This window comes from Phalacrocorax aristotelis, chromosome 1 (assembly GCF_949628215.1).
Source record: "Phalacrocorax aristotelis chromosome 1, bGulAri2.1, whole genome shotgun sequence".
NCBI classification, from domain to species: Eukaryota; Metazoa; Chordata; class Aves; order Suliformes; family Phalacrocoracidae; genus Phalacrocorax; species Phalacrocorax aristotelis.
In genome coordinates this window covers 140849343-140863593 of record NC_134276.1, presented here as the reverse complement: position 1 = coordinate 140863593, position 14251 = coordinate 140849343, and the positions used below count along the sequence as shown (strand labels likewise).

Below are 14251 nucleotides of genomic sequence, written 5' to 3'. Positions count from 1 at the left end.
TTGCTTTAATATTATACAGGCTTTACATTGGCAGCATTCATCAGTGGCAAAATCTCCTAATGGTACTATTTCCTGTGAGGTTTAGCAAGAAACCTACATAATATACGATTCCACATCTCTAGCTAAATCCCCATCTCGTACAGAAATGGAATCTATTAATTTTCAGAGAAAATAGGCAGAATCATCATTTTCCCTGGCATCAACATTGCTGCTGTTTCAACAAAACACTCCTCCAGAAGTATGAATCATACAGTCATCCCTGCATTCAGTATTTGCTCGAGGGAAACTGTGCTAGAAATCCATCTGCATACACTGAGTATGTTCAAAATACACACAAGCAAACCTAAGTTCAGAACCTTGATGTGAGTTAATCCCGGCTTCAGTCCACTACTGGCTTTGGAACAAAACATGTTCATCCTTACCCTTAAGTCAGTATTTCTGTCTGCTACTTACTCTCTCATGCACTGGGGATTCTGGATTTGAATCTTCTTCTGTCCCATATGGTGAAGTGTCACCAGTAGAAACTCTGTTCACTGCCATCTCTGCATGTCCTTTCCCTTGTGGCCCTTTCATTCGGACAAACTCCATGTTGTTATATTTATAAAAGCCAAAGGACATTCTTTGAGCCATCTTAGCTGCAACACTCACCTACTCAAGACAGGAAAGAAAACCATGTAATATTGTCTCTATATTTCAAAAAAATAATGGTCTCTGAAAGCAGTTATCTAAGAATAAGTGAAAAACATAGTGGATAATGATCATTATCTTGATTCTTAAGAAGCATTTTAAGCCACAATGTGAAGTGATCTCCAGAAGGGAAGGAATTTTACAGATACAAAAATAGAGGCTCAGAAAAGAATCAACTCCTTCAGCTATCCAAGAAGCAGAGTTACCCAATGGCACGCTGAGGTAAAACAGAAGGTTTTTATGCAAACCCATACAATATGGCACACCAGAGCACAAGCAGGCACGTGCACAACTCAACACAGCCTGTGCAGGGACACTCGTTTGAGCCCAAAAAGCAACAGACACACACACGAGATGCTTCGAACTAACAAAGCGCATTGCACAATTCTGGCACTACTTTGTGGCAAGTCAATTCAGATATTTGTGTGTGTCCACAGTGTCAAGGCCAAAGCATAAAGAACCAGCCCCCGTGCACAACTAACCTGCATTGCACTGCTCACCGCAAAACCCTGACAGCTTTTGAACCCTCTCAACAGACAGAAGGGCTCAATTTCCAGTTAACAGAACTGAACTGAAAACTGAACTGAGAACTGAAAAAAGGAACAGACATAGGAAATGTGAAAATCATGATGTTTTCATATTTCATATGAAAACAGTCAAGGTTTTGCCAAGTGAAACACGTAGGACTTAAACCACCTAAACATATGCATATCACAACTTTAATCAGTTTATCACCTGAAAGGTCCAAGATGCTCATCATGTAACACAATTGGTTATTGTGCTAAGAATTAATACAGACACAACTGAAATCAAATAACCTTCAAAAGCATGAAGAAACTGCTTCTGTTCTGTTAAAAGAATGGCCAAATCTCAAGTTTTGCCTTCAGCCATAATTGAGTATTTGAAGACCTAACAACTTGCTTGCTGAACATGAGCCAGCAGTGTGCCCAGGTGGCCAAGAAGGCCAGCAGCATCCTGGCTTGGATCAGTAATAGTGTGGGCAGCAGGAGTAGGGAAGTGATCGTGACCCTGTACTCGGCACTGGTGAGGCCGCACCTTGAATGCTGTGTTCTGTTTTGGGCCCCTCACTGCAAGAAGGGCATGTAGTTGCTGGAGTGTGTCCAGAGAAGGGCAAGGAAGCTGGTGAAGGGTCTGGGGAGCAGGTCGTATGAGGAGAGGTTGAAGGAGCTGGGATTGTTTAGCCTGGAGAAGAGGAGGCTGAGGGGAGACCTTATCGCTCTCTACAACTACCTGAAAGGTGGTTGTAGCGAGGTGGGTGTTGGTCCCTTCTCCCAGATCACTAGTGATAGAATGAAAGGAAGTGGCCTCAAGCTGTGCTAGGGGAGGTTTACATTGGATATTAGGAAAAAGTTATTCACTGAAAGAGTGGCCAGGCATTGGAAGAGGCTGCCCAGAGAGGTGGTGGAGTCACCGTCCCTGGAAATGTTCAAAAAACATGTAGGTGTTGCACTGTGGGACATGGTTTAGGAAGCAGGGTGTTGGGTTGACAGTTGGACTTGATGATCTTAGAGGTCTTTTCCAACCTTAATAATTCTATGATTCTATTTTAGTACTTTACATTGTTTTGTTAGATGAAATGTGTGGTCAAACAGGACATTCCTAGGCTATGAAGTTACTTCACCACATCAAATCTTGTATTTCCATTGCAGGGCTTTATTCTTATGTTGTCTTTAGTGTTTCTGCATTCCCATGTATTTTAATAACCCACCTGCTGATTGCATGAGGCTGTAAGCAGATAGTGGGACAGAGAAACAATTTCTGAATTCAGAGAAACAGTTTCATACTCTGTCAAAAAACTGCTAGAAGAGTATAGCTACTCCCATTTAAAACAGGCAGAAGGGAAAGTATTTAGAACTTCTCCTGACAAGGATAGGAACAAAGGGAAATAAAGTTTACAGACACATTAGATATTATGGGCATTTTTTTGTTTGTTTTGTAAAATCTCTCAGGACTGTTGATTGGCTCTTGCACTCTCTTGACTTCAGCACTAAGTACTGAATTTGAAGCTGAAAAAGTGCTGGCATTTCATGTTTCTGTAGGAGAGCAAATAAAGCTTCCTTCTGTGGCAGTGAAACTACAGTGGTATTTTGAAAATAGAGCTTTGAAAATACAAAACACAGTAAAGGAAAACACGTTTCACATATAGGAAGGTAGCTATCAGAGTTTAAGACCTCCCTGCAAAACATGCCTTCTCTGAAGTAACTACAAACATCTATGACCTTTCAAGAAAATTAAGGGGCTCCCAGAACTCTGTTATTCAGATCCATCCCTGTGTCACAATTTTGACTGCTCATCAACTTCAATCCTTTTGGCAAACACCAGAGTAATATATCCTGATCTGAATACTCTCAGCTGTCTGAGCCAAAAGCATTAGCTTTCAGGTAACTTTCAAAGCCAAAAAAAGACAGGCTACAATGCAGATGATCTAACAGAAAAAAAGCTAACAGCTTCAGCAGCAAAGAAAGACTATGGTCAGAGTATCATTGTTGCAAAGCACGTTGTCTTTCAGAAGCACCTTACCCTGTTGTCATAGACCTTCTTGAGTGCTTCATAGCGGATGGACCCCTGAAAAATCACCCCTTGGAAAGTGTTGCTTTTGTCACTGGCCACCAGCTCCACACAGACCATTTCTCCTTCTCCCACAGTCATGTCACAGAAAACCTGCCAAAGGTGCAAGATGAAACACTTCAAGGCGAACTGCAGCTGTTAAAGGTCAAATATGTTCAGATTCCCATGATTCTCCTTAGACCCAAGGCAGTTTCAATGTAAATGGAAGAAAGCAAGGGAGCTGTATGCTTCATCCCAGTCTTTCAAAAAAATTAGGCTTCAGGCAGTGCAAACTGCAAACCATGCGTTGAGATAAGGAGCTCTCACATTAGCCTGTCTTGCTTTAGCCCATCACGAAGAGAGATACCAAAATCCAGCTTTAAGCTCAGATTTCAAACATTAAAGAAAGAGGAAGGCCAAGTAAAATAAAAACAAAAACTACTGGAAGATAACCCTCAATTAGCCAAGAACCTTTGGCCAAAAGGTACAAGAAAAGAAACTAATCAGTATATAAGACTAGAATAGGACAAAACTGCTGCTGCAACAAGGAACTCACCTCTTCAAAACTGTCAATCATGAAGAAAATGTTGGGATAGCTGATCTTTGACTCTTCTCCCTTACTGTCCATTGGGTGTTTGCTAGGAGACGCAAACACTTGCTGAGAAAGATATGGAAAAAAAATACGTCTTCTCAGTTAAATGTGCTCAGGAATGGATGCACGGAATACAAGGTAAGCAATACCAAAACACCACAGTTCAACACTGCACAGTCAGCCAACATTTTCACGTATGCTAGAAATGCTGGACATCCTGCAGGCAAAGCTGAGTTGGTTTCTGACTAGAGCCTGTTTTGTATTTGTGAAATCCTTTAGTTTTCACATGCAAGTTATCAAATACTGGTTGCTCCACTGTAAGTGTCCCTGTGGGTACCTGACCTCTCACCATCCTATGCTACACAGTTAAGGTATCCTCATTTTTATTAACGGAGAAAACCATCCTGACCTGCCTTAAAGTTACTGCAATGTGCTGCAAAGTAAAAGCACACACAGCAATAAAGTTACCATGGAGTAGGTGACCTAACACTATTTGCTCGTACTTTTAATGTCATTCTTATTTTTTGCTTAGTACCACAATAAGATCAACATCGCTCAGTAATGGGAAGCATGGGCCTCAGGAGAAAAAGCACTTGATTTCTCATCCTCATCTTCTGTTTCTTTCTCTATCCCCTGTACTTCCTCTTGCATTCTCCCCTCTGAAGCAGTTCCTAAATTCCTTTGGTCACTTCACTCCTCAAACCAACCTGTGTTTAAAGAGCTAAAGGCTTTAGATTTTACCATTCCAACAAGATTAACAAGCAGGTACAGAGGGAGAAGAATTTATACCAAGTAGCTTTCCTTACTTCCACCTCTGTTTATAAACAAAGCTTTGAATTAAAGAAACCTGTCAAATCTTAGCCTACTGTCAATGTGTTGAAAGCTCTGAATATGCCCAGATTGTCAGGCTTGTGATACTCTTGCTACAAACTGTTCAACACAAAACATGACTAAAGGTAGGATATAAGATACTGATGAGAGGGTTGCTTTTCTTTATTTGTACTTATGAAGCCTAATGCATGTTTAAATACAAATTATTAAAAAGAAAGGTTGCTTCATGACAAGAAACAGCATTAAAATGTAACAAGACTCCTCAAAGATGACACCTGCACCAATGCCTGAAACAAGGACATCTTCCAGGCATCCTTGTTCTCATGCCATCCGATGTAAAGCAAAAAAAAAAAAACAACAAAAAAAACCCAAACTTATCTCCAGTCAGACACAGCTAAGGAAAATACAGTTTGTAGAGATCTTATCGTCAAGCTAGCAGAGAAGCAATGTAGTCTGCAAAATAATTTAGGGGAAATCAGCCTTCTTTACACTGGTTTCATGCCTTAGGTACTCTACTGGTATGAACACAGAAGCTTTGTCATAGGTCTGGAGTAGCACAGCAAGTCCTATGCCTGAATAGGGCTTCTACCTATTCAACATCTGGTGGCACACTGACAGGACAATATACACTTTCGAAAGCAAGAACCATTAGAGCAGAAATATAGATCAAAATAGCTGGCTTTTGTTAATTAAAAACTAAAAGCCTCAATAGCACATGTGAGATGTCCTACTGCAAATATGCTTTCCACAGTGTATAGAATTGCCTTTTTCTCTCTCCATAGATCAATGTCATGGTGTTGAAAAGTTACTAGTAGATACTGGTAAGTTTTAGTGTGTGCTCAGTTTCTCCTAGAAAAGGGGAGACAAAATAAAATTTATAAGCAGTCCCACAGCATGAGCCTCTAGGAATGAGGAACAGAAAACCTCTTCCTTATTCTGAACACTGCTCACACACAGTGAGGGCAGGTCCTTCATCCTCATCTTCCTAGTTCTCAAATCTGCAAGTAATATTTACAGATTTTTCTCAAACAAATTTTGCAGAAGTTAACTGGGGGTGAAATCTGCACTACTAAATAGTGGAAAAAGCAATGAGAAACGAGAGGCTTACATCAGTGGTGTAATGTGGTGTCTCAATAGTATCAAAAGATGGGAAATATGTGCCTCACTCATGCAAATTACAAATACATTAATCAGCATTACTAGTTTTGTTCCTATACAAAGCAGCAATTGGTTTAAAATGGTAAAACAAAATTAAAGGATGAAAGAGCATTGGTTTATTTTAGCTATAAAGCAATGCAAGCAGCTGAATAAGCTAAAGGGATGGAAATGCCTGGGAGGAGCAACCTTTTAAAGGCAGCAGGAGCCTTTTTTAGAAGGATTTCTGCCAACTAGGAGAACTTGTTACAAGATCTGCTGGGAACTGAGTGAAGAAGCATGGGGTTTCTTGTTCATATCTCCTCCATGCATTATTATTCAGCCTCCTCCACTATGCTAAACCCTGGATTAACTGTATACTTCACAAAAGCAACTGATAAAAGCCTTCGGTGTGGAGATAGAAGGAATGAGCAGTTTAAAAGAAAAAACAAGAATCTCAAAGCAATGAAAAGATAAACTGGTAACCAGTAAGTTGTCTACCATTTAATAGCCCTACATTACAGATTTACCCTGAAGCCTTCTCATAACTCAGGTCTCATACAGTTTCAGGTTTACACTCAGATTGGTTAACAGTTGGGCGTAGTCCCCTCAGCACCCCTCCCCTCCTCCCCCTCAAATCCAGTAGGCAAATACATAAATCTTGAGAGCATGCAGAGGTCTTTACAATTTCTTGAGAGGGGCTATAAAGGACATTTAGGTCTCACATTTAGATGACTGGCAGGAAATGTCTCTAGACAAAGACTTGAGGTGCTTCACAAGGATGCATCTGTCAGAGCACAGCCTGAGAACCACTGACCTGGTTTTGATAACAGTTTTTAGGATTAGGTAATACTGGATGCCAACCTTTTATTCACAGTAATAACAGGGTAATCTCACCTGAGATTTCTTCTTGTGAATGTGAATATCTCCTCCATCAGAGCGTGTGCACACAGCACATGTCACCACATAATCCAGCTAAAACAGGGCACCAGTTAGACAAAGGTTCAGAGTTAGAAAAGCAAAACATTCATGTGCATGAAGCAGAAGATATTCTGTCTTAATTTTTTGTAGCTGTCTGGCTAAAAAGTAGTATTGCTATTTTCTTTACTCTCTTTACTATACTCAATGATACTGAAATCTTTTGCACAGATGCTTGCTGAGGTGCGCAACCTATGGATAAAGAAACTCCTGTCAATATTGTTTATGCTAGCTTACTGGTCAGCTGGGGGAAATAAGCATCACACACACACACACACAAGCACACAAGCACACTTTAAGGTAGAACTGGAAAGATATCCTCCCTTTGAAAAGCGAAAAATAGAAACACTGATGAACATGATCAACCTGTTAGAGAGGTCAGAAACCTTAACACAGCCTGCCGAACAACTGAAAAAACTTCTAAGGAGCAAGCATGATAGCTCTGGACGGCAATGATAGCGAAGCCCAGCTGTAACAGCATCTCTGAATTCTAACTGTAGCAAACAGATTCTGCTTTTATTCAGCATCAAATAAAGCCAGAAACTGCTCTCTGCAAAGTAGTTCTGCAACAAGGCTTTTGGGAGGAAGGAGAGAGAATGAAAACAATTTATTTTCCAGGACGTGTACAATGAACCAGCAATCTCTCATTCTGAAATTATCAACTAAACTTTTAAAGGGATCTCAAATGACTATAGTAACATTCAGCTTCCCTAAGTGCTAACATAACATATGCATAACAACCTACGAGTTAATTAAAGAGATATTTTGTGCTAGCTTCATGCTTCCACCACCAAAGAGTTTTATTAAAGTTCTGATGTTGAGAGCGGCAAACTAACTCCCAGTGTAATACATAACACCTTTACTGCATTTCCACTTAGCAGTTCCCTCTCTTAGCTGCACCAGTACTGTGAACTCTAACAGAGATGTTCCTTGTATAGCAGTCTCATTCATTCTCAAAAACTATTAAACTTGACACAGCCTTCCATTTTGCAAAACCGTTATGGAGCATAAAATTCAGCCCAGCTTCACTGGATATATTTAAAAGGTTTTTGAGAAAAGCTATTAGGACTCTACTGAAAAATAATAAACACCTCAGTTTATGTTCCTTTAGACTCTTAAAGGCAAAATTAAAGCCATGGTTTCTTTATATCCTCCAAAAGTGGTCAAATCCCCCAAGCCATGGAGCAAAGGGGCCAGATCAAAGCCTACCCTGAAACCTCTCTAGTATAAATAGCCCATGAAAATCAGATAAGCATCACTGTTACCTTCTGTAGGATGAGGTTCAAGTAGACGCTCTCTTCCCAGTCAATGTCAGGGTCTCCCAGGCCAGGAAGCTTCTTAGAATCTCTCCGGTAAACTTCAACTTCAACCTGCTAAGAAAACATCACATCTCCTTGAAAAATACTACTTAAAAGGTACCTGTGTGCAAACATAAAATTGACACCAGAAGCTGCATGTTGCGTAGCTTCGTTCTATAGTTTTCTGTCAGGGTTGGATTTTGCTGACCATGCAAGGCCAGCCCTCATGGAAGGCTTTACGCAGAAGTGAAGCTGGGGGACAGGGGATGTAAAGGAGAACAGGTAAGAAAGGCAGGTCTGTGCAGAGGAATCTCAGTTTTGGACAGCATTTCATTTACTCCTTATGCCGGCTATGTTTTAGCAAAAATGAAATTAATAAGGCTCAGGGATATACACACACACAAGTATTTCTCTTAACACAATCCCTTAGAACCAAATATGTCACTAGACTAATGCTCAACGTTATCTAGCAGGTGGCTGTCACTTGTTCCCAATTGGGGTGGGAGTCTCTGGGAAGACAAAGTCCACTAATTAATACCTCACAGACAACATTTAGGTAACCCCTCTTCTAAAAGGTTTCACACTACAGTACTGATTGAATGATTGTTGTAGCTGTAAACAGGGCAATTCATTAACCTCTTTTGGCTTTGGTCGGGGCAGAGAAAAAAGGGTAGAGCTGATTTGTTAGAAAACATTGTTGTAAAAGTCAGATTATGTGAATGAAATCAAATGGATTAAGATGATGCCCTATAGTAACTTGAAATAAGATTAAGCCCTATAGTAACTGTGCATTTATTTCAACTGGAGAAGAAAGCTGCAAGACCAAAATATAGGAGAACAGTGACAGTACAATATTTCAGGGTTGACACTATCACCAGATACCATGAAAGCCAAATGCACTGTTTACGATAATTCATTTTTTAGCTTATAAATATCTTTTAGAAATGCCTATAGACTCATACAGCATCATTCCTTTGTTTGTTTTTATTTCTTCTAAAGCTCCCAACCATGAATTTTTCTATTGGCAATATAATCACACAAACTAATGAGAGTTACTGTAAAAAACTGAGATAGGAGCAGCTGAGGGAAATAATCTAATTTAAAATTCATCTCCAAATAATCAAAGGTGATATTTGCACTTTCATGCCTAAAAGCACAAGAACATCACATTTGTAAGATTCCAGAAATACCCTGTGAAACAAAAGCCATCCTGTCTCTGAAGGAAAGATGCAGCGAGAGGTCTGGGTGGAGGACAACTGAGTAACAGCAAGGTAAAACTCCAGCCAAAACTAACGCCAGTATAAGTGAGACCAAGTGCTCAGCAGACACTACCCTGGTCTCTTCTGCCTCCATATCCATGGAGCCTTTATTTTAATCCAGGCAGAGTTTAATTGTCTCTTAACAATAAAGTTTAAACCTCCCTCTGCAGACGTCAGCTGCTAATTTTTTCTGCTAGTGAAATTAATTCATACGCTGAACTACTTCTCCCCAGCCATTACAGAGCCATTGGACGAGTCTTTCACAGAACAGCTCCCAACCCTGCAACAGGTAATGACAGAAAAAGGGCCTTTCTTTAATCACTTTTTCCCTAACCACCAATTTAGGGTAGGATTCCCGGGCAGTACAACCCGTGGGTTAGGGCATGGTGGATGACTGTGAATCACCACCACAGCAGTTCCCTGAGCCAAGTGCTTAAGCCACGCTGTATTCCAAAGGAAATTAATTTCAGCAATTTAAGGAATTCAATTTTTTGCCAGGCAATAAACTGCACAGGCTATAGGTGTCTGTTCAACAGGTCAAACCAGGCAGAACAAGGGTGACCTCTTCCCAGAGAGAAAGGAGCCATCAGCAGCCAGAAGCAACAGAGGCAGCATTCATCTGACCTCAGAAAGACAGAAAGTGGACTTCCAAATGCTCTCCATAGTGCCGGCATCTGCTGGATGTGTTTTGCAGCTCCTGCTCATGCCCAGGTATGCATCCTCTGTGAGCATCGGGGGAACAAACCAGCCCTAGCCAGCACTAGCTGTAGTTAGACCAAAAAGCCTGCACTTGCTACAACAGCCCATAGTTTCAGATGCCTTATGTGCTGCACCACCAAATGATCTGCTTTATAAAACAGAATGAGCCCTCAACCAGGATGCTATAACAAGCAGCACCACTGCTCCCCATCTGACTGGTAATATGCTTCACAGTGCAGGCACACAAATTCCAAGTCACTTTTGAAAAAAGTCTCACCCCTTATCTCAGATACCTTTATCTGCAACATCTCTTTTACTAATTTCTGAACAATTCTTCCAGAAAGAACAAAAAGGCAACCGTAAGGCATCTTGGCATAAAGCAAAGCACTAAATATGGGGTGGCCAAAACAAACACCCTTTCCAGGGGCTCCATTTTCCATGCAAGTGCTGTAGCTCACAGATTAATCCCTGATACCCTCTACAGTGCTGGACGTGTGAAGGTGGCCATGCAATACGCGAAATAAATCAACAGGCTCGGTTCAACTCATAGCAAATGATCCTGCTGTTCCCGGCACACTGTGCAGTCCCAGGCAGGGCCAAGGATGCAGGAAAGACTGAGGCTGGCTCCATTTAGACCCTGCAGCCACTTGTTTAGCATTAGCCAATAAAGGAGGCATCCAAAACAATCATAAAAAAAAAAAATTTAAAAACCTCATACAAAGAACTTTAAACACAATTTTCACCATTCCATCTTAATCACTATTGCTTAAAATCAACAATCTAAATTTCTTTGCAGGCTGACCTAATTTGCCCACGTCCCAAGGAAGCTTGCTCAGCATCTGCATGCTTATCTTCCTGGTACTATTACAAATGGTATATATACCAAGAATGTAAAATCAAAGCCTGAAGTCTCAGAAACCCACATTATTCAGGCTCCTTATGTGCAAAAGAATTGCAGTTGTCACATAAATGCTGTAGAAGTAGCTACCTTAGCTGTCACTAAGATTTTCTTCATTTAAGTCCCAATCCAAAAATTAAGGCGTAAGTACTAACCTTTCATATTTCAGTGAATAATTTCAAGTGAATGTAGGCAACTTGGGATTGACAGCACGGAAAACAGAAGACCAATGTGTTCACTGTTCTGACATCTAAGTGCTCAGACATCAACAAACAGGAGTGCTGTCAAAATCTCGATGAGTTCCCAGTAATATAAAACATTACATGAGTTCGGGTAAGTCAGTGTTGCCAGTGCTGAGCACAGTGCTTCCTAAATGAAGAGGAACACCTGTCTTACAGAAGTGTTGCTTTATATTTACATAGAAATCACATGCTAAATGTGAGCCTTTTATATATATATGAAACAAAAAAAATATATATAATTTCTTACTATACCTCATGCTTTTCATCACCAGACCATTTTGTGATATTCTACGCTTAATTAATGTTGTCACATTTGGCCATCTGGGGTTAAGAAATGATACGGACTGGAGAATGTGTTGGATTTCAGACAGCTGAGTCCTCCCAAGAAAACAAGTCTGTCTCAGCTGGGGATCGAAGAAACGCTGGGTCTTTTTCCAGGTCTGCTGCTGATTTACTTGGCCATGTCTCACCTCTATGCTTGTTTATCTGGCTTTAAATTAGATGTGCCTTCCTGCAAGCATGGAAAGTTATTAATAGAAAGAACTATGTAAATACTAATTATTTATTCCCAATGCGATCCAAAAGCCAGACTGGATATTTCCTCTTTCAGGTCAAGATGATAACCCTGCTACAGTTTCAGCAGACTGAAATCCATTATGCCACCTTTCTAAAGGTTTCATACGGTTACTGAGCTAAGGCTGTAAAGAAGAGTTATATCAGCTAGGCTGACCTCCTACGTGTCACATCCTACCCTGTTACTTCTTCACAAAACCCAGTTAATCACATTTGACTAGACAGTGCCTGGGAAAAGACCTTATTTTGAGAACTCGTTCCAATGATTAATCATCCTCTTGGCTGAATGTGTACAACTTCATTTAATTCAGCTCCTTTCCTTTTACCAGCCTCTGGTTCTTGTCATGCCTATTTCTACTATATTAAGGTGGTGGTTGGTTTGTTTGTTTGGGTTTTTTTTCGGTGTTTTTTTTTTTTCGGTCATTTGTTAATCTTTCAGATACACCAGACAAAAATTCCTTTAGGAGGTCTCCATGCCTCTCAGCAGGGCACCTCTGCAGAACTTCTGTTCCTTTTCCACCCTCTTGGTAACTCTCCAGTACTGGAGTTTTCTGTTACTGGCACGGTGCTGGTGTACACAGACAATTCTCCCTCAGGATTACATTTTTTCTGTACAGCAACATGACTGTGCAGAAAAGGGTGTGCAACACTATTTAGCATGCATGCTAAATAACTTGCATGCTGTGCCTTGCCTGTCCTTTCTAAGAGCCTGTGTGTGCTCCTGGCACTGAATTATTGAACTATACTAATAAACGGATCCACATTTCCTAGGGATCAGGCTGCAGAGTCCAATGGTCATGCCCTCATAATTCATGCAGCACCAAATGTGTGTCATTCCCAGATCTGAATCCACTGTAATTTTATAATCCCAGTCACCAGTCACTGCAGAGCCCCCTTACCAACGCTTCCACCTGAGGTCGTTTCCCCCTTCGCCTGCTCCATTTCACCGCTCCTGCTAGCCAGGAACCCCACCGTCATCCTGTTTTTCCTTAGCCCATTTTGTTTCCACGCTTGGCAAATGTTCTGGCTCCCTTCTTACACAGCTCTTGTGTACTGGTATGGTCCATCTTTGGGACTTCATGGGCTTCTGGGCCAAAATGCTTGTGCCCGCTCTGGAGTGACACCAGAGGTCCTGGAGAGCCCCATAGCTACTTATAGCTGCAGCTGCTCCCACCCACAACACAAACTGTTGGCAGCAGTTATGTGCACAAAAAGAACATCCTAAGTGCAAAGAAGCAAAGCATATATTAACACTGATGTATTTTATTCACAGAAGTATGCCTTTTGAATATGTATATATTATGGACTGGTTATCTTTAGATAAGAACTCAAGCCATACAAAATCTTGTACTGGAAGCCAATATAACATGTGTTAAGTTATACACCTACAGACAGCTGGAACATTTTTATCACAAAACACAGAAAACCCCATCTAAGACCCCAGTCTAGTTTAAAATCTTTGTGATAAATCGTGTACTTTTTCCACCATGCCTATTTGCTCCCCAAAGCTTCCAGGATACAATCAATCTTTTTAACTGATATTAATAATATGGATGCTGGGATAATTTAGGCCCTCCTGCCAAAAAACCCTCACTAAGGAGAGCTATAATTCTATACAGTTCCCAAGGTATTAGAGCTGTTTGACGAAACCTGTGTGAATTGAGAAGCACCTTGTTTGCACGGTTTAGCACGTAAGCCTTTGAAAATCTCTTAGAAAGAAATCTACAATCAAAATCAATACAGGCTGTCAGGTGGGCAGCACAGAAAACATGAGGTACCAAGACCAGGATTTACAAGAAGCACTATTTTATTGGCATTCAAAAGCCATCAAAAAAAGAAAAAAGCAGATTCTCGTTTTCTGTTAAAGAGAAGTCTAATGGGATTACAGGTCTGTCTAGTAGTAGCACCACTCTTCAGTTTTTTTTCAGACCACATTCACTAAAAAACAGTAAAGGGGAGGGGGTTGAACATGAGAAGGGAGAGGAAGTATACAGTGAACAAAGCAAGACTTTTTTCCACAATACAAGTCCTGCAAGGATATACTCCTACTGTCTCCAGAGGCAGCTGCAACACAGTGACTGAAATTTGATTTTTAGAATTATACATCGACAGGTTTAGTTCAAAAGATCAGGAAGAATCAGCAAAGGAAAAAAGTTTATTTCAAGAAGTGGTCCATCTTCTACAAAAGCAGAATTATCCCCCAGCACACACTCACCAGCACACAGTTTTAAAAGCCCCCATCACGCAGTGCATCCAACTACTGTGAAGCCTAGTAGCTTTCAATATTAGAAGCATCTGTCTCACATTTATCCAAGCATTGCCTTTCAGTAGTCTTCCCTGTAGCAAAAAGGTGGAATTCCAAAACAGTATCTTAAATACTTACCAAATTAAATGGTCTTTCTAAATTCAGTGACCAAATGAACTAACGTCCTTCTGTCCCATACTTCAGATCTACCCCCAAACACAGTCCTAGTTTGTTCCGCTCTTTTCTT

At 40.7% G+C, this 14251-nt stretch overlaps 1 protein-coding gene across 3 annotated transcripts in view; it reads right to left on the bottom strand.

Annotated features, from left to right (window-relative positions):
* KIAA0930 (KIAA0930 ortholog) overlaps nucleotides 1–14251 on the bottom strand; it is a 77239-nt gene that overhangs the window by 9368 nt on the left and 53620 nt on the right. The window contains exons 3-7 of one of the 3 annotated variants that reach the window (XM_075112598.1): nucleotides 8056–8163; nucleotides 6710–6787; nucleotides 3812–3913; nucleotides 3229–3369; nucleotides 454–648 (exon numbers count right to left, since the gene is read on the bottom strand). In XM_075112598.1, the coding sequence (XP_074968699.1) occupies nucleotides 454–648; nucleotides 3229–3369; nucleotides 3812–3913; nucleotides 6710–6787; nucleotides 8056–8163 (624 nt within the window). The remainder of the gene's footprint in view (nucleotides 1–453; nucleotides 649–3228; nucleotides 3370–3811; nucleotides 3914–6709; nucleotides 6788–8055; nucleotides 8164–14251) is intronic. The other 2 variants (XM_075112608.1, XM_075112618.1) reach the window with 2 other exon arrangements.